This window comes from Culex pipiens, chromosome 3 (genome assembly GCF_016801865.2).
Source record: "Culex pipiens pallens isolate TS chromosome 3, TS_CPP_V2, whole genome shotgun sequence".
Taxonomy (NCBI): domain Eukaryota; kingdom Metazoa; phylum Arthropoda; class Insecta; order Diptera; family Culicidae; genus Culex; species Culex pipiens.
Window position 1 is genome coordinate 14,824,285 of NC_068939.1, and position 26,902 is coordinate 14,851,186.

Sequence of the window (26,902 nt, forward strand, 5' to 3'; positions counted from 1 at the left end):
GTGATTTCGCATTTCTCTCCGGCAAACAAAACAAAATTTCTCAAATATTTAAAACAAAGTTTATTTTAGTTCTGCGGACCACTTCCGCACTCGAAATACACATCAGTTTTATTACGTTAGTTAGATACCATTGCAATTCACGCTATAACTCACGAAAACTTTCCCCTCATTTTCCCCGGTAAACAAAGTCCCAAAATCCTCAAAAGGGACGTCTGCGCGCTACTCCTTGGACGCCATCAGCCACATCAGGTTGCCGCTGAACTTCTCGATCCGCTTCAGGTCGGACAGCACCTCGGTCTTGAACTGGACGCACTTGACGTTGTCCGTCAGCTTCAGCACGACCTGGTTCTTCTGGTGGGTGTACTTCATCGTGAACCGGCACTGGCACGGGTTGGCAATGTACATGTTCTCCGCGGCGATCTCAAAGTCCTCCCAGGATTTGGCGAACACCATGTTTGTTGGATTTGATTTAATGTGGGGTTCCGGATTAAATTAGTTGAACGAATTATGGCTACAGTATCGTGCGTGTACTGCTGCTGCGGTGAGGGTGGTTTTTGTTGTTTTGAAAGTGATGTTTGCGTTTGACAGTTCGTGCTGGTGGCTAGCTAACGTCATCAAATTTGGGGTGGTGAGTTGTCATTGGGGTGGTGGATTTGGACCAAATGGTCGAAACGTGATGATTCACCCTCAATTTTTTTTGAAATTTTATGTATTTTTTTAAGGTTTTTTAATTTATTTTTTTAAAATATATTTTTTTATATATTTTTTTGATATTTTTATTTTTTTATTTTATGGGCGTTAATGATTTAAACAATTTTCAAGGCAAAAAAGAAAAAAAGTGGCTACATGTTACCTTGAAAAAAATAATAATATTTTTTCCTTTCAATTTTATTATTAACCCTCTACAACCCAACCCCGCCTTTAGACGGGCTTCGATTTAAAAAATCGCCAAAAATCCATTTTTCAACAAATTTTTGATCCTTTGAAAGCATTGGAAAGAAAAACTCTCGAGTTTTTTTTTGAAAAGGTCCTATAAACAAAATTTTTACTTTTTGCTTTTTGGGTGTTTTTGAATACCCCTGACTCAAGGCGGTTCTAAAAACACCCAAAAAGCAAAAATTTAAAATTTTGTTTATAGGACCTTTTCAAAAAAAACTCGAGAACTCTTAAAATTTTAGAAATTTTTTGGGTTGGAAGTTTTACTTGTTTTATGTGACTTTGCCAATGTTTTTAAAAATGTATTTTTTTTAGAGGTTAACTTTGGTAGTGTTTTTACTAACATTTCTTATATTTTAAGTAAAAATAAGTATGCAGTAATTTTTCTAGTGCCCCAGACTATGCTTCTACGCATTTATTTACAATTTAAATGATAATGGTGCCATTTTATAGCAGAAAAACATGCAAAAAATTGAAAAAGTTACTGTAAAAACATGAAAATACTAGATAGGCAAAATGTAATGATGGAAGGTGGTAGAATAGGCCAAATATTACCAAAAAAAAAAAACATAAACTAAACAAGATAAATGCAAATTAAAATACTAAAAATGAAACAACAAAAACATAAAACAAGAGAAGTAAAGTTTTTCGTAGGACAAAAGTTGCTTAATATGACCTCCTAAACACGGGAAAAATAAAAATTTTAGAAAAAAAATTTGGGCAGTAGAGGGTTAAAATCAATTTAACACTCTAATGCCCATTTCAGCACCAGTTTTAATTTGAAGGGACCGTCCATCAACCACGTGGACACCTATTTTGAAATTTTTCGAGTTGCAATTTCATCCAATTTGTGTTGATTTAGTAGCTCGTTTGGAAATTAGCATAATTTTGTGCGAGGTAAAGTTTTAGTGTCTTCGACGAATGGCCCTAATTTTTTTATAAAGCGAAAAAAAATCCTGAAAATATTCGGAAATGGTCAGATTTTTTGAAACACTCTAAACGTGAACCTGGAGTTTGTTTTTCATGATTCAATAAACAACATTCTCGTTTTTTGCTTTTAAAGTGTTTTTGAATTCATTTGGAGTCAGGAGCTAGGTCTTGAGTATTCAAAAACACCCAAAAAAGCAAAAAATATAAAAAATAAAATAAAATCTTTTTTGGACCTTTTAAAAACTCCGGTTGTTAAACCCATTAAACCTAGTAAAAAGTTGTCCAATAACTTTTTTTGAAAAATCCAGTTTTTTTTTTTAATTTGTGAAGTACACTATGTTCTTTTAAATAAAGGAGCTATTACACTACGCACAGGTGATTGCAAACAAACAAACAAACTCGCACTTTTTGACAGTTTGCCAGTTTGTCTGCTTTGTTTGTTTGCCTGGATTTGTTAGTACAAACGTCAGTCTGCATACATTTTGCCTGGTTTGTGAGTTTGCCGCAAACAAGTTTGCGAGTTTGGCAAACTGTCAAACACGAAAAAGTGCGAGTTTGTTTGTTTGTTTGCGGTAGTGTAATGGCTCCTTAACATGAACAAATATCAAATTAAAAGCATAAATACAGTAATAAGTAATCATAGTTTGTATGGGTCCTAATTTTGCACGTCTTTTATATTAACTAAATTATGTCAATTAAATATTAGTCACAAAGCCGATTACGTCAGATTATTTTATGGAATTAAAATAACTTGTTTATGCTCACTGAAGCATTATCAAGCAAACGGAAGAAGCAATCAACATAGTGATGATTTAGTTCAGGGGTGCCCAACCTTATGGTCCTGCGGGCCAGATCCATTTTTTCTGAAGCAGTGGCGGGCCGGAACTAATGTCGGTAAAACTTCAAAAAAGCAAAAAAAAATCATAGTATTTATTTTCTTAGATTGTTTCAAGTATACAAATAAATAAACTAGTGTTGCAAATAAAATTCATTCCTCTTGATGTGTTTATTTAATTTACATTTTTTTGCTTAAAATTGTATTGTAATTGATTTTGTCGATTGAAATTAAATAGATACCCCGATATCATTAACTAACAAAATATTAAAATTGAGTCGTTGCAAGTTTGGTTCAAGTTTGAATTTTTTTTGCGTTGTTGTGCACCTTTATTTAAATATTAAAAAAAAAAAAAACATTTCAAATTGATTTTAAAGACACGAAATTCTAAAAAAGTGTAAACAATATTTATCTGCTAGTTTTTAATTCTTCGTTCTTAAAATTTCTTAGAATTATTGAAGTTTATGAATAAAAAATTTGCTATCTGATTTCTTGCTCATTTTGAAACATTTTTAATAATTTTAAAATATTTGCAGCGATCTTTATTTTCGATATGATTAATTTGCTTTTTAAGATTTTTTCCAGCAAAACTTTATCATTGAAAAGTTGTTATGAAAAAAAAACTTATTTTTCTTACTCATTTATGAAAAATCAATTTTAATCAAAATCCTCAAAAATGTAACCATTTAATTAGAAGTAAAAACATCCAAAACATTAGGTGTCTTTTTGCAATCTTTTTGTCAATTTTTCAGGTTTAGTAATTGATTCTGAAAATATCAATATAGAAATCATAAGAATTAAATTCATACATAAAGAATGTTGAAATGTGAAATAAAATCATCGTCCCGCCCGTGTGATCAATAGGACCGCGCACTGGACTCACAATCCAGAGGTCGCCAGTTCGAATCCCGCGGCGGGCGCTCTAAAATTCTTTGTGTAAATATGGGTTTTCGGCTCCGTCGCTCCGTGCCATACTTTTATACACTTAGGAGCCCAGGGCGGCGAAGTCCTTGTAGATAAAAATGAAGACACTAGTGGTTCGTACTAGCAATGGTGGCCGACAGCTATAAAGTCAACTTCTTCGAAATAAAATCATTTAAAAAAATTCAAAGGCAAAATCCAAACAAAACGTTGAGTTAGCAACATTTTATATCAAAAGCAAAAATAAACAAATACATGATTTGTTATATTATCTGAAAATTTGATCTCAAGATTATTTTTTTTTAATTTTGACACTCAATTTATGTATTGAGTATTTTATGAACAGCTTAATGCCGGTCAAAGAACTATTTTGAAAAGCCGTCGCGGGCCGGATAAAATGGCTTCACGGGCCGGACGTTGGGCAGGTCTGATTTAGTTGTTTTGATCCAACACGTATGAAACAATGCAATGTTAAACATTAAATTTTGATCAAATTTTGCAATCATTTTTCAAACTCTTGGAAATACATAAAATGCACGAGGCTTCCCTATCCGATATCACCGCGCTGTTTTGGAAGTAAACAAAAAAGCAAAACGACGTTGTTGTTGTTGTTGGCTGCGATGTTGGAAGGTGTTGGTGGCCGTACAGCTTCGTGATCACACGGGAAGGTTGATGTGTGTTGAATTTTTGAGTGGATCCAAGACTTTGCGCACGCAAAGATTTACTTCTTTTAAAGGTGAGTTGTGAAGACGAGCGAGGTGCTAATCAGGTGTGGTCTCGTCGCTGGAACAGGTTTAGTATCCTGGACGAAGTTTTTAGTTTTTTTCTGGGTGTGATTAATTAATGGTTGATTTTGCTTTCAGAAAAGTTCGATTAATGATAGTGTGTGATGTGGCACAGGTGATTGTACCGTTATATTAGTAGAATAATATAAAGCCAAGATGCTGGACACGCTGTTGGATCTGCGTTCGATCAACCTGATCAACTTTCTCTTCGTGCAACTGTTTGTGCTGATTGTGGTTTTGGGTGGTTTAATTGCCACGGTAGAGCGATACCTGCCGAACGCCATCAGGCAGTCGTTCCGGTATGGCAAACACGCCTTCCAGGGTCCCCAGGACCGCTTTACGTCGCTGCTGGAGGTTCCCAAGTCGTGGTTCAAGCACTTTTACGTGTTTGCCGCGGTCTGGTCGGTGGCTGGATTCTACTTTATGGTGAATGCCTACTTCATGGGCCGCCCGACGCCCGGCTTTGTGGTGGACTTTTTGGACATTATGGCCACCAGCAAGCGAACGGTTAGAAGTGAGTTATTTAAGATTTTTTTCAAGGGAGACTTTAGTTAATGGAGCGTTTTCTTTCAGCAACCCCTACGGAGACCATGGTGGCCATCACGCTGATAACCATCCAGTGCCTTCGTCGGTGGTACGAAACGCAGTTCGTGCAGGTGTTTTCCAGCAAGCTGAAAATGAACCTGTCCGCTTACCTGGTGGGCTACGTGCACTATTTTGGTGAAGTTGTTGCGCTCCTATCGCAAGCCGACGGCTTCGTCCGGATGAACACTGCCGCATCGCTGATGCCGTACCGCTTCGAGCTGACCCCGCGGATCGCCTTCTGGATCGCGATCTTCATCTACGCGTGGCGCTACCAGTTCCAGTCGAACCTGATCCTCGCCAACCTGCGCAAGGATCGCACCGGTGCCGTCACGACCCAGAAGCATTCCATTCCCCGGGGAGGATACTTTGAGCTCGTCTCGTCGCCGCACATGTTCTTCGAGGTCGTGATGTACGTCGCACTTTACGGACTCACCTGGCGCAACACGTCCAGCCTGTACGTGCTCGGCTGGGTTATTTCGAATCAGATGATGAACGCCTGGCTCACCCACCAGTGGTATCGGGAGAACTTTAAGGAGTACCCTTCGACGCGACGCGCCTTGATTCCTTACCTGCTGTGAGAGAGTCTTTGTCGCGCGACGATCGATAGAACGTGCATCCATTCGAGATTCTCGATTGTGACTCAGCCCGGTACAATTGCGACTTAAGGGTTAGCGAGAAAGACATTCTTCGCTATCGTTCCAAGGATGGTGATACAAAACAACACAAAACACACAGCGTTCTGTTTACATTTGGAATGTTGGCCAACTAAATAAACCAATTTTATTTATTTCTTACTAAAATCACAAGAATCAGCGTTAATTCTTAACGGAGTGTGTCAATTAGAGACTGAAAGAACGTTCCCCTTTTATTCTGGTATAGGTTAAAAGTCTTGTCGGTTAGCTTCTCTGCGTGCGGACTAGCGTAAGTCTGGCGTCTACACCTTCCCAAGAATATCATGCGTGTACAACTTCTTCCGGTAGCCTCGTCGCACCACCAACTTGACCGCGATAACCAGTATCACCACGCAAAACACCCACAGCAGCGCTCCCATCCGGATGTCCATTTCGTTCAGCACGTTTCCGAAGATCCGATTGCCTCCCGCAGGATGATAGCTATCGCCGTGAACTAATCGTTGCGGCACCAGTCCAGCTTCCTGCAGTCCCAGCGGATGACGGTTGTCGAATCCGTACATTCGCTTCAAGAACGCCAACACCTCGAGTAGATTCCACTCGTGGCCGTCGTCCAGAGTGTACTGCCGGTGGTTGTGGTGATTGGTAAGGATCTTTTTGCGACACTCGGGGCACGTTTCAGCGTCTGGAAATTGGATCTTCGGGTGGTCAGAATCTTCCGTAGCGTCACCGGAAAGTCGTTTGTTGACCTCGTTGTGACTTGACCACAGCCAAAGGATCGCGTCGTCTTTGCTAGTCACGTTCCAAATTTTGTTTCGCGCAGCCATCTGCTGGAAGTGACTGGAACAGTCGGAACAACCGAAGAAGTACTTGATGTAACCGTGCATGGCCTGAAGGATCTCCAGCGGATCCGTGGAGATTTCCGACTCTGCTGCCTGCACCGTCAAATAGTGGAACAGTGTCCAAAGGCCGCAAGGATACCGCCTCAAGCCATCCTTCTCGCTCGAACATCCCATCCACCTGGTCGAGCTGAACACCGGCGCTCGATTCTGCTCCAGTTGCTTGATCTGCACCGTATACTCTTCCGCTTTCACTTCACTCTCCGCGTTCAGCACGTACTGCCGCACCTCCTTCAAGAACTTCATCCCATTATCATTAAACGGGAAGTACCGCACCAGAACGTTCAGAAACCGTTGCAAAGCAAGCAACCGCTCACCGTCAATCTTCTTGAACCTCGCGACCTCCTTGAACAGCGCAAACCGAACAGCCTCCTCCAAATCTGCCTGATAAATCACCGTCGGTCCCAGTTCCTGCACCCTCTCCTTCAGCGCTTCCTCCTGCTTTTGCTCCATGATCGCCGATATGTCCTGCTCCGTTACCGGGTCCTTACTCGTCGACTTGGTCGACACCTCAGTCACACTGATGTGGTGCTCGTTCAAGTGCCTCCGGATCGCCCCAGCCACCTTCTCCCGACTAAACTCGTCCACCGGCAGCCGAATCTCGCCCATCGTCCCACCCACAATCACCTTCAACCCGCTCGGTTCCGTCTTATCCGTGGTCCTCCGAACCACCGCCAAACTAGTGTCCACAAAATCCAGCATCACCTGACTACCAACAGTCGTTCCGTTGGGCTCGTTTTCGTTGACGAGGTACGCGTACTTGGGCGGAACCGTGCGGCCTTCCGGGGTTGCGAACAGGTCCGCCTTTTTGAGCGTGGACAGATCCAGCGGGGTGAATTCGGGCCAGCCTGGGGGTTTGTGGGTCACGTTGTGCATGTGCTCGATCAGCGCGTTGATGACCTCGGCCTCGGCGTGGGCGCTCAGCGGGTCGCCTGAAATGGGAGACCGTTGTGAGAATTTCCGGAATGAGGGTACTGAAAAATCTTGCAAGTGGCGACAATCAACTTCTTTGAACAGAATGCGATCATTACTAATTTTATTTTTAAAAGATCGTGTACTACAGAGTGAAGGCCTAGAATTACCAAATTTTTTTTTTACCAGAAAATCCAATTTTTAGAACAAAAAAGTGTAAAGCATGGGCAATATACAGTCCAGACTCGATTATTCGAAAAAAAAAATCACTTCGGATATTCGAATCACGAAATAGTAGTTTATGCAACAAGTTGCAAAAAGAGGATTTTTTCAGCACGAGTCGTACATTTATCCAACGAGGTTCACCGAGTTGGATAAATACGACGAGTGCTGAAAAAATCAAGTTTTGCAACGAGTTCAATACAACATTTTTTGCAATTCCGAAAAACACCCATTGAGTGAAATTTTAAGTCAAATTTTCATGAATTTGTCAATAAATCGTTTAAATCAAAACAATGTTAAAAAGTGTTACTTTTCGAAAAAAGTGCTGAAAAGTTCAACTTTTCAGCACCCTTTTCAGTGCTGAAAAGTAGAACTTTTCAGAATTTATTTTGAAAAGTGTTGATATTCGATTCTGTTATTTTTGGTACAGAAAAGTAGGCTATTTCGTCGTTCAAGAATGACAGGAAAAGTAAGTAGTTTCACGACGGAATTGCAAGAAAAAATATTTCGTTGTCTTTTTTTTAAATGTCGAGCTCTAAACTACGCTAAAGTGATTTAATTTTTTTTTAAATCCAAGATGGCGGTCAAAATGGCGGTGGCGAAATATTTAAAAAATGTATTTTATTATTTGATAGGCCATTTATGTATCCAAATTTGACTTAAATAGGGTCGCAAACTCGAATTTGATGTTAAAAACATGAAAATGTAAAAAAACGAAAATACATATTTTTTTGATCGTGATTCGATTATTACAAATCTTCGGATAATCGAACTACGGATAATAGAAACTTCGGATAATCGAGGCTTCGGATAATCGAGTTTGGACTGTATAAGTTTCACCATGCCTAAAAGAATTGGGTACTAAAGCCCTATGCCAATTTTCATGTACAACGGTAAAAAAAACACGATTAAAAATTAATTCTGATCACTTTTTTTCATTTTAATGCAAAAACATATTGACAAGACAACATTTTTTCGATGGATCAACTATGGTCCCCTTGGAACGAGCTGCCAAGTAGGAGCTTTTCTGTCAAGAAGGACCGCGAGGATAATTTTTCAAAATTGATTTAAAAATCCATTTTAAACTCTTTGTTGTCGTACAAAGGGTCATTGTACTCAAAAAAATAAACTTTATCGCTGTAAACAATAATATCAGCAATCTAAGCTTCATTTTAGGACCCAATTCTTATAAGTTTTCTTCTATTTCAGATGTCCATCTAGTAGATATTAACCATTGCTTCGTTGCACCCAAGAAGACATCACTCAAAATGAATCTTCATACTTTACCAAACGACATATCTCAAGTAAGTAAAAAATCTCCCAAAATCTAACCCTTTCAGCATGGTATGATCGTTGACAATGTTGCCGCCGCAAACAGGCAAAGTGCAAAGCTTTTCGTTGTGTCTAGGTCAAAGCACTGCTGAATCAGATCGTGCGAGCGTGAAACGCAAAGGGGGAAATTTTGATTCATCATCGCTTTTTTGTTCTACTGTAAAACCATTCTAGTATTCAAGCCTAAAAAAGTGAAAAAGTTTGAGCAATCGATCGCCAGTTTGTTCAGTCTACAGGCGTGGCTGTTTATCAAACAACTTCAACCTGTGTTACAAAAACACACCTGCTTGATGCCTGCAAATGTGAAATCTCGATATTTTTAATGGGCATACACGTGTAACAATTACTGGAAAAAGTGTTCTCACTATAAGGCTGGAAGAACACTTGCTTATTCAAATGCAGCAATTCGTGTGCGCTGAACGAAGTCAAACAATTGATAGCCCAGCTTCAGCATGGATCCAGCCGTCGATCAATCGACTGTTTTATCTCTCCTGCCCAAAGCAGCTCCTTATCGCACAACCTGCCATTTGCGTGTATGCCGCACTGACCCAGCATCTTTTGAGGACGTGTACTTCAAGAAGAACCAACTCACCAATTTTCTGATCGCCATCCTCGTAGTACGGCGCAAAGAACCGAATCGTCGGGTAGGCCATCACCTCAAACTCCCGACATATGGCGTTGTTCTCGTCCCGCGAGCAGTCCAGCGCCGTCACCTTCACCTGCCGATTCCAACCCAGGATATCGCTCGCCAGCTGCTTCCAGACTGGGGCGTAACGCCGGCAAAACCCGCAGTACGAGTTGTAGAACTCCACCAACGATGCGTGCGACTTTCCGTACACCTGCGCCTTCAAGTTTGCAGCATTCAGCGAGATGACCGAATCGTTGCTATCATACAACCCAGTATTTTCGTCCTTGCTGGACACGGCACTATCGGCCTGTCGTTTCAGCAGGTGCTTCTCGTACAAGCTGACACCCGCGCCATCGGTTCCGTCGGACACCAGCAGCAGCAACAGCTGGATCAGACAACCCACCACTATCAACTTCGACGACGACATCTCGAGCGGAGGAGGCGCGCAGATCTACTGATCCATCTGGTTACGCCGACGGTCGGATTTATTAGCGGTGATCCTCGCGACTCGCCAATTTACCTATTGAAGTCAATTGAAGCACTTCTCGCGAATACCTTTTGTACGGCTGCTTTCTCGACGACTGACGTTCCTTCTGCTCCGACACGGACGAGGAGGACGTGACACTGTGGATGCGAAATGGAATACCTAAGCAGCAAGAGCGAAGGAGAAGGAAGCGGTTTGTTATTGTACGTTTTGAGCTTGCTGGCCTACTCTTTGCATGCAAGTTGACGTTGTGTGCACACAACATGTATTCTGATTTCATAGCCGCGTTATTGGATGTTTCTAAAGGGTTGTTGCTCACGTGGATTGATTTAAAATTAAACTTACAGTTTGAAGTCAGGTAACAAAGGAACTTTATGCTTTACATTATATTTATATTAGCAAATTTAAAATAGATCCATTGAATTTAAATATCCATCTCTAAAGTTAAAGATATTCTTTGAACCTTGATCGAAATAATCATATCTGTATTGTTTCATGTACATTTATAAGGATCCTTGGAAACTAAATGTAAGAAATTCTGTTATAATGTTTGTCTTCTTAGTTTAAAACTTTTCAATATAAGTCAAATAGTATTCTCGAACATGTCTCCAAAATTGAAATTTTTAATCGATTTGAAAAATTATAATCCTGTATATTCTTTTTATAGAATAAAAAGATGTTTAATTTTACGATAAATTGTCGCATCATTGGATTTTTAAAGAATTAGTTCTATTTCCATGCAATTTAGCAAATTTTCACTACATAAAAAACTATTTTTGCAAAGTTTTTCTAGAAACTTGCTTGCTCACTTCCCACTGGGTTAATTACTACTTGATTCTGAGTGAAAACGCTTTTTTGAAGCTGCAATTGAGCTCCAAAGCACGGATGGGTCAACATTAGGTACTGGATGGAAATACATGCTCTTCCCCTCATTTTTCATTCTGTTGCCCCTACAAAAGTCCATGCTATTTTTGGGACTTGTCTATAAAAAAATCTCGTATTTTTTTAAAAGTTAAAATGAATGTTTTGACCGGTTTGGAGTCTTGTTATCAAATTTTTCGTGATTTTTAATTTTGTATTTTTATTTGAATGAAATTTTGTTCTCTCATTCCTAATGTTCAAATTAACCTTATTGAGTCTTTGGTTTCTCCGTATAAGCCTACTTATAAGTTTAGGGACTGTCCATACAAATTTGTTATGAAAATATTCTAAAATCCATATCTTGAGAATCGATTTTCTGATGGATTTGATGTCTTTGGCAATACTGTAAATTTACAAGAACAAGAATACAAGAAAAACAAATCTAAAAACATTAACCACTCTTTTTTTTCCAAAAACACGATTTTGACAAACATTTTATTCGTTTTATTTTTAAATATGTTTTATTAACCCGCCTCTAGTCGGGCATCGAGCTAAAAAAAATCACAAAAAATCATTTGAAAACTAATGTTGAACCTTGAAAAAGCATAGTGAAGGAGAGTATTTTTCAAACAATCTGTGGTGACTCATGTGTTTTTGTCAATGTGTTGAAAAAAAAGCAATATTTTTTTGAGTTCAAGCTTGGTCGTCTAAAAACATAAATGCATCAAAAAAATATTAAAAATGTCTGAAGAAAAAGATAATTTAAGTTTTTCGAATAACAACAGTTGACGTTTAAGAGGGCTAACAGTGCCAACAACACATGACAACTTTTTGAAAGTTTTAAAAAAATGCTATCGAAAACTGCAGTGAAAATTTCATAATGTTCTGCGCTTTAGACTTATTAAATATAGATTACCAACTCTTGCTGAACTAAAATATGAATACTGTACAAAATTTTACTCTGGTATCAAATCGCTTATGACCTGCAAGCTTAAAAAAAAAATCTTTAAATAAACTGCAATTTGCTTAAACAAATCTTTACCTTCTTTCAATACATTGTAAAACTCAGTTTACGAAATGTCAAGTTGTCTTTTACGAATAATATTGCTCTGAGTGTATGAACATTTGACGATATTCACAAGCTTTTTAACAGTTAGAAAATAGTCTCAACTCATGCACATCAAAAGGCTTTGCCTTGTTCCATCCATCCGAACTTTTTTTTTATTGGGTAAATTTGTTTTAAAGGAATTTTAAAAGAACAGTTCTGGAGATTTAAAAAAAAAACTCCAATAAACCAAATGTTCAGTTTTTTTTTGTGTTTTTTAATACCCCTGACTCAAGGCGGTTTCAAAAACACCTAAAAAGCCAAAACTGAAAATTTGGTTTATTGAACCTTTAAACAAAGGCTATTTGTCCCGAGTTGACAATGAACTTTAAACAAAGGCAAACCTGGAAAACTACTCAAATATCTTTTAAAAACCAACCAGACAGTGAAATAAATGTGCTAACTAAAGCAAAAAACATCGAAACAAATAAAACATATAATTGCCATCATCAAATTTTGTAGAAATCCGTATTAGGCCGATGCAAATATTTAAAAAAGTTTTTGTCCCTCGGCCCTGGCCGAGGTCAAGGGGGGGGGGCAAAAAAATAAAAAAATATAAAAATTTAAATAACAAGCCATAGTCATCACATTTAAATGAAAAAAGTGTTTTAAAATGCATTTTACACTAGTTCAGTTGTTTTGCAATCATTAGTTTTCAAAAAATCTAAGATCTGACAAAAACAAAAATTGTATCGAAAAAAAAAAAGATTTTGCATCGAAAATTTTCAAAAAATCATAATCTTAAGATAACCCAAACATGCTAAAAATTATTTTAAACGCAGGAGAATGTATTTTAATTTGATTTCAGCTGGTTGCACATGAATTTTCATGGAAATTTTGAAGTTTATTGTAAAAATATTTTTTTTGCCCCCTGATTTTTCGGGCCAATTTTGAAGGGGGGGGTGACAAAAACTTTTAAAAATATTTGTACCAGCCTTATACGACAAAATCAGTACAGAAATCCGGCCGGCTAAATTTGCGAACATGGGAAAAAATCCGTACGGTAAAGATAATATCCGTACAGTTGGTAGCCTAAGTTATAACAATTTTTAAGTGATATAACAAAAAATTAAGTTATAAAAATGATGTTGATCATTAGGGTGCTTCAAATCCGGGCTTCCTCGGGGCTAACCCGGACCCATCACGAGGCTACATTCTAAAATTGAGCTCATTCTGACCAACCTTGTTGTACACCTTTATTCAAATATTTTGAAAAAATATTTAAAAATGATTTTAAACACAGAAAATTTAAAAGTGTAAAAAATATTTATTAAATCATTTTCAATTCGTTATTCTTCGAAATTCAAATTTTATGGAAAAATATATTTTTGCTCTCTTATTTTTTGACTCTTTTTGAGAAGTTTTTTTAAATATTTTTATAAGCGATCAGTACGAATAATTTGCTTTTTTAAGCTTTATTTTCAAAAAAACTTGATCACAAAAAAATTGTCCTGGAAAAATACATTACTTTTTGCTTTGTTATTCATTTAAAAAAAAAATGAAAATAGAAAAAAACTTCGATGTGAAGTAACACAGTTACAACTGACAGAAATTTAAATTTAGAGTCATTTTGTACATTTTTAGACAACAATCCAAGTTTTTTTTTCATAAATTTCACAATTTTACGAAATGGATAATTTTGTTTTCTTGCACCATTTTTCAGTTTAAAAATATCAATATAGAAATTATAAGAATTAAATTCAAACATGAAGAATGTTGTTATAATATGTTAAAATTTGATCTCAAGCTTATTATTTTTTTTTAATTCAGACAATCAATTTATTTATTTAATATTTCATGAACAGCCTTAAGGGCCGGTCATAGAACTATTTTGAAAAGCCGATGCGGGCCGGATGAAATGTCCTATAAGCTATTTTGTTTCATATGGATATAGGACCTATTCAAAAAAAAACTCTACAACTCTTCAAAAGTTTTTGCGCCTTCCACAGGTAAAAAACTGAAACAGTTGCTTTGCTCTATACATTTTTTCGATTTTTCCCCTACAAACTTCGAGGGATTGGAGGGGGGGGGGGGGCCCAAGGAAGCCCGGATTTGGCCCCCCCTAATAATCATAGATGAGAAAAGGTCAATGCGGATGGAGAGCAAATCGATATCAGTATCCCCTCAAAAAGATTGATAGTAAGCGTGAAAAAGAAAAACAATGAAAAATATTAAAAAAGATAAGAAGAAAAATTAATGGATAGATCGATGCTCCCCTCACAAAGACAAAAATATGAAACAGATGTTAGGAAGATCAATAGAAGAACAGGAAATCAGGAATAAGACATAGTTAATACGAATAGGGAGCAAATTGGACGCCCCCACATGTATATGGAGAATCAAAAAATACAATGAAAAGTTGATTTTTTGAAACGAAGAGAAGAATATTAAATAAATTAGAATCAATAAATATTAAAATAACTTTAATTCTTTTTAAGACAAAATGAAAAAAAATGATGAGCTTCAAATTGCTTACACTTAATACGGCAACTAACTCAAGTCCTTTGCGTTATCCTTGCGCATCGCTCTCCACAGCTCAAGAGTTTCCACGCTTAAGTCCTCTCTCCCACTAATTCTTCTCTCTCCCGAAACACCTGAATCAAAAGGGAAAACCCTCACTTTGCGATGCCACCACGCTCACTCTCACTCTCTCTCGCCAGAACCAACCATGCTTCTATTTTCTCTCCTTTCCAGAGTTTTGAATCGCTGCCGTGTCGAGGAGATTACGACGACCAAGTCGGTACGCCGCACGCCACAATCCGCAGCGCTTGGAGTCTCAGTCCAGTTTGGCACTCGCTTAGCGTCGGACGTGTCTGGTTTGTTGGAGAGCTCCCGGAGGTTTCGGATTAAGCTTAGAACGACTGCGTGTGAGTGTGTATGTTCGTGTTTCTCAAGTGAGAGTGAAAGAACTTTACTGCTGCTCGTTGGAGGCGTAAATCGCGAAGAAGTTCTGCTCGTTCCAGATCAGTTTGGATGCTGAGCTCGACCGGAACGGGTCAGCTGCAGGGATTTACGTTGCCGGGTCTTGGAAGTGTTGTATCGCGGGATCGACTTTGAGATTTAGTCTAAAGTGGCTTGTAAAAGCCTAAGCCCATCAATCAATCCGTTTGACTTTAAGTCACCTCTCGCAGGTGTTGATATCGGGGGACGTTTTTATTAAAGTGTCAAAAGAGCACTCTTGGAGTGGATATTCGGTTGTAAAGTGGTGTCGTGTTTTTTTTCAAAGTGATTGGTGTTACAAAAACAGTTTTTTGTTGCTGTAGAAGAAAATAAGCCACCGAGCCGAGCCAAGAGCGCGAGACGACAGGTGAGTTATGCTAATTGGCGATGGGTTTTTGGGGATCGTTCAAAGAAATCGTTTAATGAATTTATTGCCGCATAAAGCCGTACGATATGGGTGTCATAAATTTTCGTGGAGCGTTTTGCGTTATTTTTTTTTTCAACGTTCGTTTCTTGTCTAATTAACACCTGGACGACGCGCGCGATGGCTTTTTTAAGTGAGAACTTTTTTTTTGCATATCGCACAAACGCACAGGTGAGCGGGTTTCGTGTTGCAGATTCCAAACCCCCGGGGGGAAACATGGTCGTGGATGGTGTTTGTCTTGAAATTTATGGTGCATTTTTTCGCGTGCGAAATGACCAAAGTGGCTTGGTGTAATTAATTATTGTTTTATGGAGGAATGTGCTGCTTGCACAAAAGGAAGAATGCATCTTAATTGAGTTGTGGCTGGTGAGTTATTTGACTCCAGTTATGGGCGTAATAAATTTGAAACTTCTTTCTGTTTTTTCAAGGTTTTGTTTTTTTAAAACAGTTAGGTTTTTTCCTGAAAAAATGACAATTTAAAAATATTTAAGAATCATGATTAAATTTAATTGAATATTGAATAATCTAATCACAATACGTTGTCATAACTTTTTTTTTGTATTTTCTTTGAGGCCAGTGCAAGTAAAATTTCAAATTAATGTGATGCTCAATTTTCATAGAATCCTTTAAATAAGCCAATTATTTTCATACATTCACAATTATTGTTCTAAGCCTAAAAGCCAAATAAGTCGGGTATTTTTTGTTAACTGAATCTAAGAAAATCATTCAGGGTGGCCATTCAAGTCGGGAAATCGGGATTTCGCAAAAATCCACAAAAAATCGGAAAAAGTAGGGAATTTGTGATTTTTTGTTTAAAAGTCATTCAGTTATTTCAAATATTGTTTCCAAATGTTTGATTCCCTTGAAATTTGTTGAGTATGGGTACAAAACTATAGATAAAGCTCAGTTATCGTAAAACATAAATTTCGTACAAAATCCAATCGTTTTTCGTTCTTAATCAAAAATTTTGAAAAACCTTTTTACGCTTTGGAACAAATTTATTTTATTTTTTCTTTTTCGTTTTGTGCTCTTATTTTTTTCAAGCTTGAAATAATAAACGTTATACAATGTAATCTAAAAAGCTTGTAAAAGATTTTAGAGTTTTTTAAATGACGAGAAAAATTAAATTAATTTTTGCATTGGCTTGATTAAACAAAAAAAAAAGTTGAGTTAATACAATATGTTTAAATAATTTTTGTCTAGAAGCATTCGTACCGTCATCAGGGGTGAGATTGGGTCATACAAATTTCAGCATTTTTGTTTGACCTAATCTCACCCCCAGACCCAATGCCACCCCTGATGACGGTATTATAAAATAAGTGGTGAATTTAAACTGGATTTTCCACTGAAAAAAAAAATATTTTAATTTCAATTTGTGTTTTTATTAGAATTTAACAGTTCTGTTCTAGGATGTTACATTTGCAATACAGAGATTTGGAGAACCATTCAATCGAGATCAAGTGAAAAAAATGAGAAAAAAACCCCGGAAAAAAAAACATTTAAATACTGACAACTTTATAAATCGACATTAATTCCAAAAAAATATCAAAATTCACAAAATTTCAAAGGATACTTGATGAAAACATCTTTTAGACAAGTTCACTGATATTTATTGAATTAATTGGAAGAATAATAAATGTAACCTCGTGTAAAGCGTTTTTTGACAATAAATAGAAACATAAAAATAAAATTTTAAATTTGTCTTTAAATTTTTGTCATCACCCTTTTTGATTGCCAATTGAAACGAAGTTTAAAAAAACTTTATGTTTGGCAATTCTAAAATAAACTTTGAAATTATAGGTGCTTTCAGTTATTTTTCAATTACTGGTTATTTATGCTTTTACTCTGAAGCAAAATAATGCTTCCCTTTTTGCAGTGAAGTTTTTAGGAATTTCTCGTTATCGTCGTTCTCGTCTCGTTCTCATTTTTTCCTTAAACTGTCAACAGTTTATTTTTTTTAGAAATTTTGTCCCATAAAGAGTTTTTTATTTGAAATCATTCTTCAGGTAAGAAATGCCTTTTATTTGAAGTTCTGCAAAAGTCGGGGAAAACGGGAAACGCATCTAAGTGGTCACATCAAATTATTTTTTTATATTTCATTATTTTAAAAAGATGCAATTTTTTTTGCACTTCTGTTTGTATAAACTTACATTATAAAAGTAATAGCAAAATTATTATCATTTCAACACTCGTCGTTATTTTTATGAATCTTTGCTCTTTCTGGTAAAAATAAACCCTCGATTTCTTGAAAAACATTTTAAAACTACTACGAGGCTTTTACAAGTTTTTTTTTATATCTTTTTTAAGTTCTAAGTTTTTTTTTTTAATAGTCAGGTGGCAACAATAAACGTGGGTCGATTTTTTTTATATTTTCTTAGGGACAAAAAAAAATTCCTGTATTATTTTTTTTATTTTTTTTTGCTTTAGTATAACAGTTGGTTTTTGAGCCAAGAGGATTTTTGCAATCTTGGCACGAAGTTAGATTTTTTTACTCCTTGCGCCAGTTGTATTTAAAATCAAAGAAATAATTTGAAGATTTAAAACTATTTGATATCATTTGTAATTATAGTGTCATAAATTGAAATAATGATAAAAAAGTGTTGTTGCTGAATTTTGCTTTAAAATTCGTTCAAAATATACTAAATAAAAAAAACATATAGCAACATTAAATCTCTCGCAACCCAATTACCGAAAATCTCCAACGACGAGTTAATCCCTCGTAATCGCCAAGTGCTCCACACACTTACAGTCCTCGATCATTGGACCGAGCATTGCCATGTGCCAAATCAGTACCGTAAAATCCCCTCAGGGGCTATGCAAAATAAAGTTTAAAAAAAAAACCCAATCCAATGCGCGCAATTGAAGGGGTCACCATTTTTGGGACGTTATGCATAACCGTTTCTTCGCCTTTTTCTCTCCGTGTCTCCACAGGTTGAAGATCTCCCCCTCCTTACCCACAAGAAAGCTGACCGGTGGAGCTCTAGAAGGGCAGGCGGAGCAATTCAACCGCTCAGCTGGCAAAAGGTGCGTAAGGGGAATAATCTTTGGATATTTTTTTTTCAGCATAAATGTTTAATATTGGAAAGGGCTTTTAGGAGATGTTGGATTTTTTTGTATTAAAGAAGAAAAATCGGAATGGAACTTTAACCAAATCCAAAAAGTTGGCGTCATTCCCCTAAAAATAGCGAATCAAGCCCGTTGACCAAAAATGCATATGGGGGCATGCACTTTAGCGCGATGCAGGGCAAGTTCTCTGGATGGCCATCTCTTTTGCCTGGCCGTATAGTGTCATTATAATTTATACATATCCCCCCGCGTGCGCGTTCACTTTGGCTTTGGACGGAACGAGTAAGAAGGAGATTTTCCCTCTCCCCGCGTACACAGCTCAGGTCCCCCAATCTTGGCGGGTCCGCGCATTATTGCTTATCGCGAGCGTGTCTTCGGTCTTTAGTGTCAAAAGGTATTCACACGGGGACAGCAGCAGGGATAAAAAAGGTGAGAGATCAGAGACAAGTGGAAGAACTCCTACATTAATTTTTTTTTTCCATAAAAAAAATACAGTCCAAATTCGATTATCAGAAACCTCGACTATCCGAAGTTCGTTTATCCGGAGGTCCGTATGGGACTTCGAGTAATCAGATTATGATTTTTTTTATTTGCTAAACTTTAACACCAAATTTTAGTTTTGCGACCCCATTTTAGTCCAATTTTACTGGTGTATTGCCTATTTTATTTTCAAATGCATTTTCTAAATACTTCATCACAGCCTATTTTAGCCGCCAAAAACAAAAAAAAAAGATTTTTTGTTGTTTCGATTATTTGAAGTGAAATTTCTCTGAGATCTTCGGCTAATCTAGTCTGGACTGTATTCTAATAATTTTACATTAATAACAATTAAGAAAAACTATAATTGGCATTGTGTAAACAATCAAGATTATGATATTAGTTTTTTTAGTGAACTTGTTTTTAAATTCCAAAATAATTCGAATCAAATTTCGGAAATTTACACAACCATATGATTTTGAAGTCTTATACCTTTTTTCATTCTATTTATTTCAAAATTTACTTCAACAGTAAAAATACATACTGAAACTTGTTCAGCATTTTGATTTCAATGTCCACAAATAAAACATTAGTTTCGAAATTGAGAGATGGTTAAGAAAAGCCCTGCGAAATCACCTCCCCTCCCCATTTCCCATTTTGGGGGGGGGGGGGGGGGGGGGTTTATACGAAATCGGTCTTTTTTCTTTAATTTTAATTTTTGTATTTTTTTAATCCGGCTGAAACTTTTTTGGTGCCTTCGGTATGCCCAAAGAAGCCATTTTTGCATCATTAGTTTGTCTATATAATTTTCCATACAAATTTGGCAGCTGTCCATACAAAAATGGTTTATGAAAATTCGAAAATCTGTATCATTGGAAGGAATTTTTTGATCGATTTGGTGTCTTGGGCAAAGTTGTAGGCAGCGATGGAATAATCATCATCAAAAGAAAATCATTGGACGTTCATCTAGAGAAAAAATCCGAAGGGAGTATGGCTCTTCTCTCTCGCGCACGAAAGATCGGTAAAAGGAATCTAAAAAAATCATCATCTTGATTATTCGGCGGAATATCTTTTTCAGTACTACATTAGCAAGTGTAACTTCACACGTCGAAATATGACCTGTCACATTTTGTAGATGGGCAATGTGTGTAAACAAAGTGAAATAAATATTTTTAAGTGGTGCTGACAAGGAAATTCACAAAAAATCATCAGCAGATTGATTTTCTTGGAGAAGTTCGGGAGCGATTTTCTTTTCCGTGATTTGCCTCCTCTCTCTTTCGCGGGTGAAGAAAGTTCGCAAGCGAAATTAATTTTTTTGCGATTATTCCATCCCTGGTTGTAGGTATGGATAAGGACTATACTGAAAAAATATGATACACGGTAAAAAAAATTTTGGTGATTTTTTATTTTACTTTTTGTCACTAAAACTTGATTTGCAAAAAAAAACACTATTTTTATTTTCTGATATGTTTCAGGGGACATCAAATGCCAACTTTTCAGAATGGGCAAAAAATCTCTGACCGAGTTAATAATTTTTCAATCAATACTGATTTAAAAAAAAATGAACTATTGGTCGCAAAAAAATTTCAAGTTCATTTTTCGATGTAAAATCGAATTTGCAATCAAAAAGTACTGTAGCGAAATTTTGATAAAGTGCACCGTTTTCAAATTATAGCCATTTTCAGGTAACTTTTTTGAAAATATTAGAAATTATTAATTTTTTAAATTGGTGCCCATGTTTTAAAAATGTTGAAAAACATATTTTTGAAAAGCTGAGAAAATTCTCTATATTTTGCATTTTTGAACTTTATTGGTACGACCCTTAGTTGCTGAGATATTGCCATGCAAGTGTTTAAAAACAGGAAAATTGTTTTTTTCTAAGTCTCCCCCAAACAACCCACCATTTTATAATATAGATAACTCAGCAACTAATGGTCCGATTTTCAATGTTAAAATATGACACATTCGTGAAATTTTCTGATTTCTTCGAAAAAAATATTTTTATTTTTTTTAATCTTGACCTCAACTTTGAAAAGGGCCAAACATTTAATATTACGCCCTTTTGAAATGTTAATATACAACATAAAACATCTAAGAATTTGCTAGTTCTTGGAGGAATTGCTACTGTAGAATTTATACGAGTTTTTTTTTTTCATAATATTGATAAGTAGTTGCGTTAATGTTGGAAACTAGGCATGCATTTTTTCTTAATCATCTCCAAATATTTTTTTTTATTTTAAATTTAATTTTTTTGAAATGATTTTCAAAACGTCCTTATAGCCATAATAATTTACATAATCCTGAAACAATACGAAGTTTTATTCATTTTGATTTTAAAAATAATGAAAAGCATAAAGAATTTTCAGTTTTGCATCGAAATCCGATCAAAAACTGCTCCGTTTACATTTATTACCTACGACCTTTTGAAAGATATCCTCAGAAATAGAATATAATATATGCACCAAAAGTATGCATTTAACAAGTATTTTGATACTGAGGTCAAATTAAAAAAATCATTTTAAATGAGGAAGAAAACCCGAAATTTGAAAATCGAAATCTTACGAACATTGATTATATTACATTTTAAACATTTACATTTTTAGATTTTTTTTTATTTGTAAATGTATTTTTTATAACATGAAAAATCTGTCTGATTGTCTGTGAATCTCGAGTCCGAAAAAATCGCAGGACCGGTTCTGTGCGTACCAAAAATGAAAGAAATAAAAAAAAACACAGACAATTCATCGCTCGACGGAATTTCGAGGACGACTGTTGTTGGCATTTTTCCTCGCATTTCGCGCGCCGGCATGGCTTTTTCGCGCTAATTGGCGATTACTGATTACCACCCCGACGGACATTCCTGGAGAGTGTGTACAATCTTGCAACGATTCGGCACTGCTAATTGAATGCGGATTGCCAGAGTTTCTTGAACACGTGGAGTTCTTGAAGAGTACCGACTTCCCACTCTCTCGTGTTTTAGAAATTGGGCGAATCTTCAATTTGTGTCATCGCGTCAAATTCGCGGAAGCGTCGTCAAATTGAGTCACCCGTCAATTTTGAACCCCCGTAGATAAGCGTTGGACGAAATTCCGCGTTCCCGGTCGAGCTTTGGACAACATTTGGACGACGAACTCAAAACCGTTCCAGTGTCTTGCACCACCACCACAAGTGACTTAATTTGTCACTTCCTTATAAAAAAGCCAGCAATTCTGATGACTTTCTCCTTTTTGACTCAAGCTGGCTCGACTCGCCACTCGTCGACGACGACGACGTTCTGACGCGACGAGACACGGATTCCGGACTGCTTATCGCCGCGTGTCGTGACCGCGTCTCGTGAGTTGCTGATTGCTTTTTTTTGTTGTTTTTGGATTTGGAGGGCGTGTGACTGATTTGTGTAGTGAGGAGGTCGTAGACACACCTGTAGAATCTGCATCCCTGTTGGAATTATGTCGAACTCATTTCTTTCCAAGCCCATGCAAGTAATTAAAAAAAACACTAACCAACAACTTCGACAAGATTTGATTAATGCAGTCGCCATTATTCTTCGCAGCAACTCGTCAATGAGCGATTTACGTTTACGAGTCCGACAACAACTTGTACCAACCTCAACCTAGGCTTCTCTCAATGTCGTAATGATGAATGTGGTTTGCGCACTTCGCGCTCTAATGTAATGTGCGAAAACCGTTTAAGAGCCGTTGACTGATGACAGCATGACTTGTCCAGGGCAGTCGGAGTTGAACAAAAAAAATGGTTCACTTGCCCAGATCGACAACGACAGCGACAGCTCATGGGTACAAGACTCTCGCAGAAGAGGGGTTTTGGAGGTAGGCAAATAAGGGCATAAATCACCCGTATTCCCTTCATTCACTCCGCGAGTAGACGCGTGCCGCCGCCGGTTGATGTATTGCTCACACTCTATATATGTAGAACAGATGGAGATCTTATACAAGATTCTACTTCTTCGAAATCGCAAGTGCACAAGTAAGCTTTCGTGGTCGTGTCACTTGTTCCATTTGACCTGCGGGAAGGGCTCGAAAAGCAGCTGTTTCTTATGCGCACTCGCTCGCAGCACAGAGATCATGTTTGTTGTGTTGCGGTTTCGTTTGCCATCGCGGCCAGATCGTGATCACTGCAGTAGTGATGATGCGAATCGAGAGTGTTTGCCGTTCTGAGTTCAGGCAGTCAGCTGATCGATCGTGCGCTGGAAGACATTGGGTGAAGGGCAAGTTTGCGAAATTGCGAAAAAAAAAATCTTACTTATAAACTATGTAATGATGTGGTTAAACGTTCGATTGCAAGATAAAGTCTTAAACTAGTAGAAAATTGCAAATTGAATGCAGAAAGGACCCAATTCTCAAAAATGTTAAAAAAGCGTACACAGCAAAAAAATCCGATGGTAAAATCGCATGAAAAAGCATGCACATCACCTTCGTCAAAAAAGACACTTAATATTACACACTGCATGTACAATTTTTGTAAACACAAAAAAAGTTGCAACCGACGGGATTCAAACCCAGCACCAACAGTACGGACTGGCGCCTAAGCCCGCTCGGCCATCAGACCGCTGGAAAGGATTATGAGCTTGACATTTCGGACAAGTAGGTTTCCCATACTGATGGGCTACATATTTCAGGGTGTAATATTACATAGAATTACATAAAATAATGCAAAGTTTATTTTACACCTAGGCCTTTTACATGCAGCTGGATTACTACTTTTTCTACTGTGTATCTATAGGCATGAGTTCAAAATTAATCATTTTCAATTCGATTTGGTTTAAAAATAATCAAGTTAAAACAACACTTCTTCGGTAACAGGGCTGAGAACGAGAAAACAGTCCAGTTCATAACATAACGAGGGGTTCAGTTCATGCAAATAACTTCAATAAAAATATAGAAATAAAAAGAACTGAATATTACATCTAATACGTATTTACCCTTAATTTTTTTGTTTGTTGTGTTGTGGCATGAAATTTGTTTAAAAAAATGAAGGAAAAGCAGCCAAGCACATTTTTTTTCGAAATATCTACTAAAATTTTCTGTATCACAACAGTGTGTTGAATTGTTTGAAGAATGAGTTCTCTTAATAAGCCATCATTTTTCAACTGATGTTACTGAAACATATTCAAATCAAGTCTTTTACTTGTAATGAACTAAAAACAATTATTTTAAACGTTTTCAAATGCTTATCTTGATTTAGAAACTTTCAAATTATTTTCAAAAAAAAAAAAAACAAAAACAATTGAAAAATGAGAGCTAGTTACATGACTCTGGGAAAAACCTATTTTTTCCCTAAATTTTGTCATTAAGAGGCAAGCAGCAGTAAGCTAAAAAAAAACCTTAAAAAAGAAATTAATTAAATTATTTGCGAAAACTTAAAAAAAAAATTAACCCTGAAAATGCCAAAAAAGTTATAAAATTATTTTCGATTGCAAATTTGATCTTGAGCAGTGTCTTCTAAATTATTCACAACGAATTTTGACTATTTTTATAATCAGACTTTTGATGGATAAGCTTGACAATATTGGAATAAAAAGACAACAACTTCCTTGGTTGAAAAAACTAATTTTTTTTAAGTTGCGAAGCACATATTTTAGGAATATTTTAAGTGATATGAAGTGAAACAAGAAATAGGGAACATTTGATTTTGTATTACTTTTTTTCTGAAAAGCTCTAATCACAATCTACAACTTTGCCAAAGACACCGGATCGATCAGAAAATCCTTTCTCAAGATTACATGTATTCGAATAATTCTCATGTCATTTTTGTATGACCAGCTCGCTATATTGTATGGAAAATTGCATAATTAATTTTAAAGTTTTATTTTTTATAAAAGTTCATTCAACAACATTTTTGCAATTCTGTCGTGAAACTATTTAGTTTTCCTGTCACTCTCGAGCGACGAATCGGCCTAATTTTTTCTACCAAAACTAACAGAATGGAAAATTCATACCTTTCAGTACCAGTGCTGAAAAGTTGAACTTTTCAGCACTGGTATCGAAAAGTAAAATTTTTCAATATTTTTTTTGTTTTGAACGGTGAATTGACTTAACACATGGATGTTGGACATAAAATTCCATTCAAAAAGCGTTTTTCGGAATTGCAAAAAATGTTGTAAGCAACTCGTTGCAAAACTTGATTTTTTTCAGCACTCATCGTATTTATCCAACTCGGTAACCCTCGTTGGATAAATGTACGACTACTTTTTACTTTTTGGGTGTTTTTTAAATCGCCTTGAGCAAATATGTTATGAAAATTTTGTTTATTAGACCTTTCCGAATACATCTCCAGAGTTGCTTTTTTAAATTAAAAATAAAATAATCACGAGAAAAAAGGTAAAATTATAGTTAGTTATTATATTACAACATAGTGAAAAAATATTTTTTTTGCTTTTCTTTCATTAGAAAGATTTAGGATTTTAAATTTATTAAAATCTAAATTATGTTATTCAAATTTGTCACGCTTATTATATGGTGTCTATATTTTGAATTACCAGTGAATTTTCGGGACCTGCAAAAAATAGATAATCTTGAAATTTGGGCCACAAAATGGGACTGAAGTTCAAAAAGAAATAAGACGAAAAGTTTCACAAAATGCTTCTGCTTCTGTTATGCTTCTGTCGGAAAATTACAAAATATCAATGAATTTATGAAAAATAATCATAAATTATAAACAAACTAAACCTCACTCCCCCCCCCCCCCCCCCATACTTTAAATCAAATTTGCAAATGGGAAAATATTATTTTCATGAATTCTTTATTTCATGAAAATATTTTACAATAGCATTACTGTGATCAATTACTAATCATGTATAAAACATGTTATTGGGCTTGAAATCCAATTTGTAATGGCCTCATTATTTTAAAATAAATTTTCGAATATGCCTTGGTTTTTTCCTATGCACATAGAAGGATCCTTTGCTAGATTTTATAAAAAATATAGTTATTTTTATAATGCATTTAGGCCATTGCACATATTTTTTCAAATTTTATGTTTCTCGACTCTGACCAAAGTCGAGATAGGGGGGTGGGGAACAGCATTTACTCCATCGTGCATCTGATGTTGTCATATCAGAACTTTGACCTCATAAAATGCGTTTTCAAATGAAATCGAATAATAAATAACTTAATAGAAAGTGACCAAGCAAGTTTTTATCATCAGTTTGACAAAAAAAAAAAATGTTTAAATAATTAAAATCAACAAATTGGATGGAGTTAAAAGCGAGTACTTAGCCTGCCTGCCAAATTTCCCCTAAGTAATGAAGAAAAAAATTTGTCTTGCAAAAAAAAAAAAACTTTTTGCGGTACTATGCATAAGAATTTTAAAAATTCGAAATATTTGAAAACTAGCCCTAACATGCTAGATATGATTATAAAAGCTGGAAAATGTATTTAATATTGTCCATTAAAATTTGGAAGTTTTTCGAAAAACTATTTCATTGCTCCCTGATTTTTCAGGCCGATTTTGGGCGACATCAACTTAAAAAAATCAAAATTATAATAAATATTTAAAACAAAGAGATAGTACCGTAAAACGGGGTGACTTTGATAGCCGGGGTGACTTTGATAGGTTTGCGATTTTTCCGCAAAATGAAGAGTACATTTAAAATACGTAAGGAACGGTTTAGAAACATACTGACCGTGGTAGAGAAGTGTTCAAAGTACCTCAAGAAGAACCTTTCATAAAATTTTTACAAGTTTAAAAAGTTAGTTAACTATAGTTAAGAAAATGTTGATGAAAGTCAATATTTTAAACTTCTCAAAGTGTCATGATTTTCTCAATGAACATGATTTTTAATCGGAAAACGGAATGCATTTTCGGATTCTTTGGACAATTTTCCACTAGGAGAAGGTTAAAAAAGTTTGTAAATAATAAATAATATGTGTTTTTGAAGCAAAATTTAAAAAAAACCTCCAAATTTATAGGAAATT

At 36.1% G+C, this 26,902-nt stretch overlaps 4 protein-coding genes across 8 annotated transcripts in view; 2 read left to right on the forward strand and 2 right to left on the reverse strand.

Annotated features, from left to right (window-relative positions):
- Window positions 1-36: 36 nt before the first annotated feature.
- Window positions 37-577, reverse strand: LOC120424170 (signal recognition particle 9 kDa protein). The gene has a single exon (XM_039588224.2). The coding sequence runs from the start codon at window positions 451-453 to the stop codon at window positions 220-222; it is 234 nt and encodes a 77-aa protein (XP_039444158.1). The 5' UTR covers window positions 454-577; the 3' UTR covers window positions 37-219.
- Window positions 578-4,072: 3,495 nt separating this feature from the next.
- On the forward strand, window positions 4,073-5,801 carry LOC120424174 (polyprenol reductase). Of its 3 annotated transcripts, none has more exons than XM_039588226.2 (3): window positions 4,073-4,358; window positions 4,486-4,921; window positions 4,981-5,801. In XM_039588226.2, the coding sequence occupies exons 2-3, from the start codon at window positions 4,564-4,566 to the stop codon at window positions 5,568-5,570; spliced, it is 948 nt and encodes a 315-aa protein (XP_039444160.1). In that variant the 5' UTR covers window positions 4,073-4,358; window positions 4,486-4,563; the 3' UTR covers window positions 5,571-5,801. The 3 variants fall into 3 exon arrangements, with proteins under 3 accessions (XP_039444160.1, XP_039444163.1, XP_039444161.1); XM_039588229.2 differs by having other exon boundaries at window positions 4,266-4,391; XM_039588227.2 differs by having other exon boundaries at window positions 4,267-4,414.
- LOC120424173 (sulfhydryl oxidase 1) lies at window positions 5,730-10,224 on the reverse strand. Its single transcript, XM_039588225.2, has 2 exons — window positions 9,579-10,224; window positions 5,730-7,452 (listed from the first exon to the last, which is right to left on the reverse strand). Exons 1-2 carry the CDS (start codon window positions 10,039-10,041, stop codon window positions 5,927-5,929), a joined length of 1,989 nt encoding a protein of 662 aa, XP_039444159.1. The 5' UTR covers window positions 10,042-10,224; the 3' UTR covers window positions 5,730-5,926.
- Window positions 10,225-14,797: 4,573 nt separating this feature from the next.
- The window catches only part of LOC120424178 (SPARC-related modular calcium-binding protein 2), a 45,892-nt gene continuing 33,787 nt past the window's right edge, over window positions 14,798-26,902 (forward strand). Inside the window, exons 1-2 of one of the 3 annotated variants that reach the window (XM_039588232.2) lie at window positions 14,798-15,371; window positions 18,360-18,452. The gene's annotated coding sequence lies outside the window, so the exon portion shown is untranslated. The remainder of the gene's footprint in view (window positions 15,372-18,359; window positions 18,453-26,902) is intronic. The other 2 variants (XM_039588233.2, XM_052711114.1) reach the window with 2 other exon arrangements.

Bases quoted from the DNA above. Each gene is read 5' to 3' on its own strand.
- LOC120424170 (XM_039588224.2), bottom strand. From the start codon at position 453: ATGGTGTTCGCCAAATCCTGGGAGGACTTTGAGATCGCCGCGGAGAAC.
- LOC120424174 (XM_039588226.2), top strand. From the start codon at position 4,564: ATGCTGGACACGCTGTTGGATCTGCGTTCGATCAACCTGATCAACTTT. The intron at 4,922-4,980 runs GTGAGTTATTTA...GTTTTCTTTCAG, and splicing joins CAGCAAGCGAACGGTTAGAA to CAACCCCTACGGAGACCATG.
- LOC120424173 (XM_039588225.2), bottom strand. From the start codon at position 10,041: ATGTCGTCGTCGAAGTTGATAGTGGTGGGTTGTCTGATCCAGCTGTTG. The intron at 7,453-9,578 runs GTGAGTTGGTTC...CTCCCATTTCAG, and splicing joins GGATGGCGATCAGAAAATTG to GCGACCCGCTGAGCGCCCAC.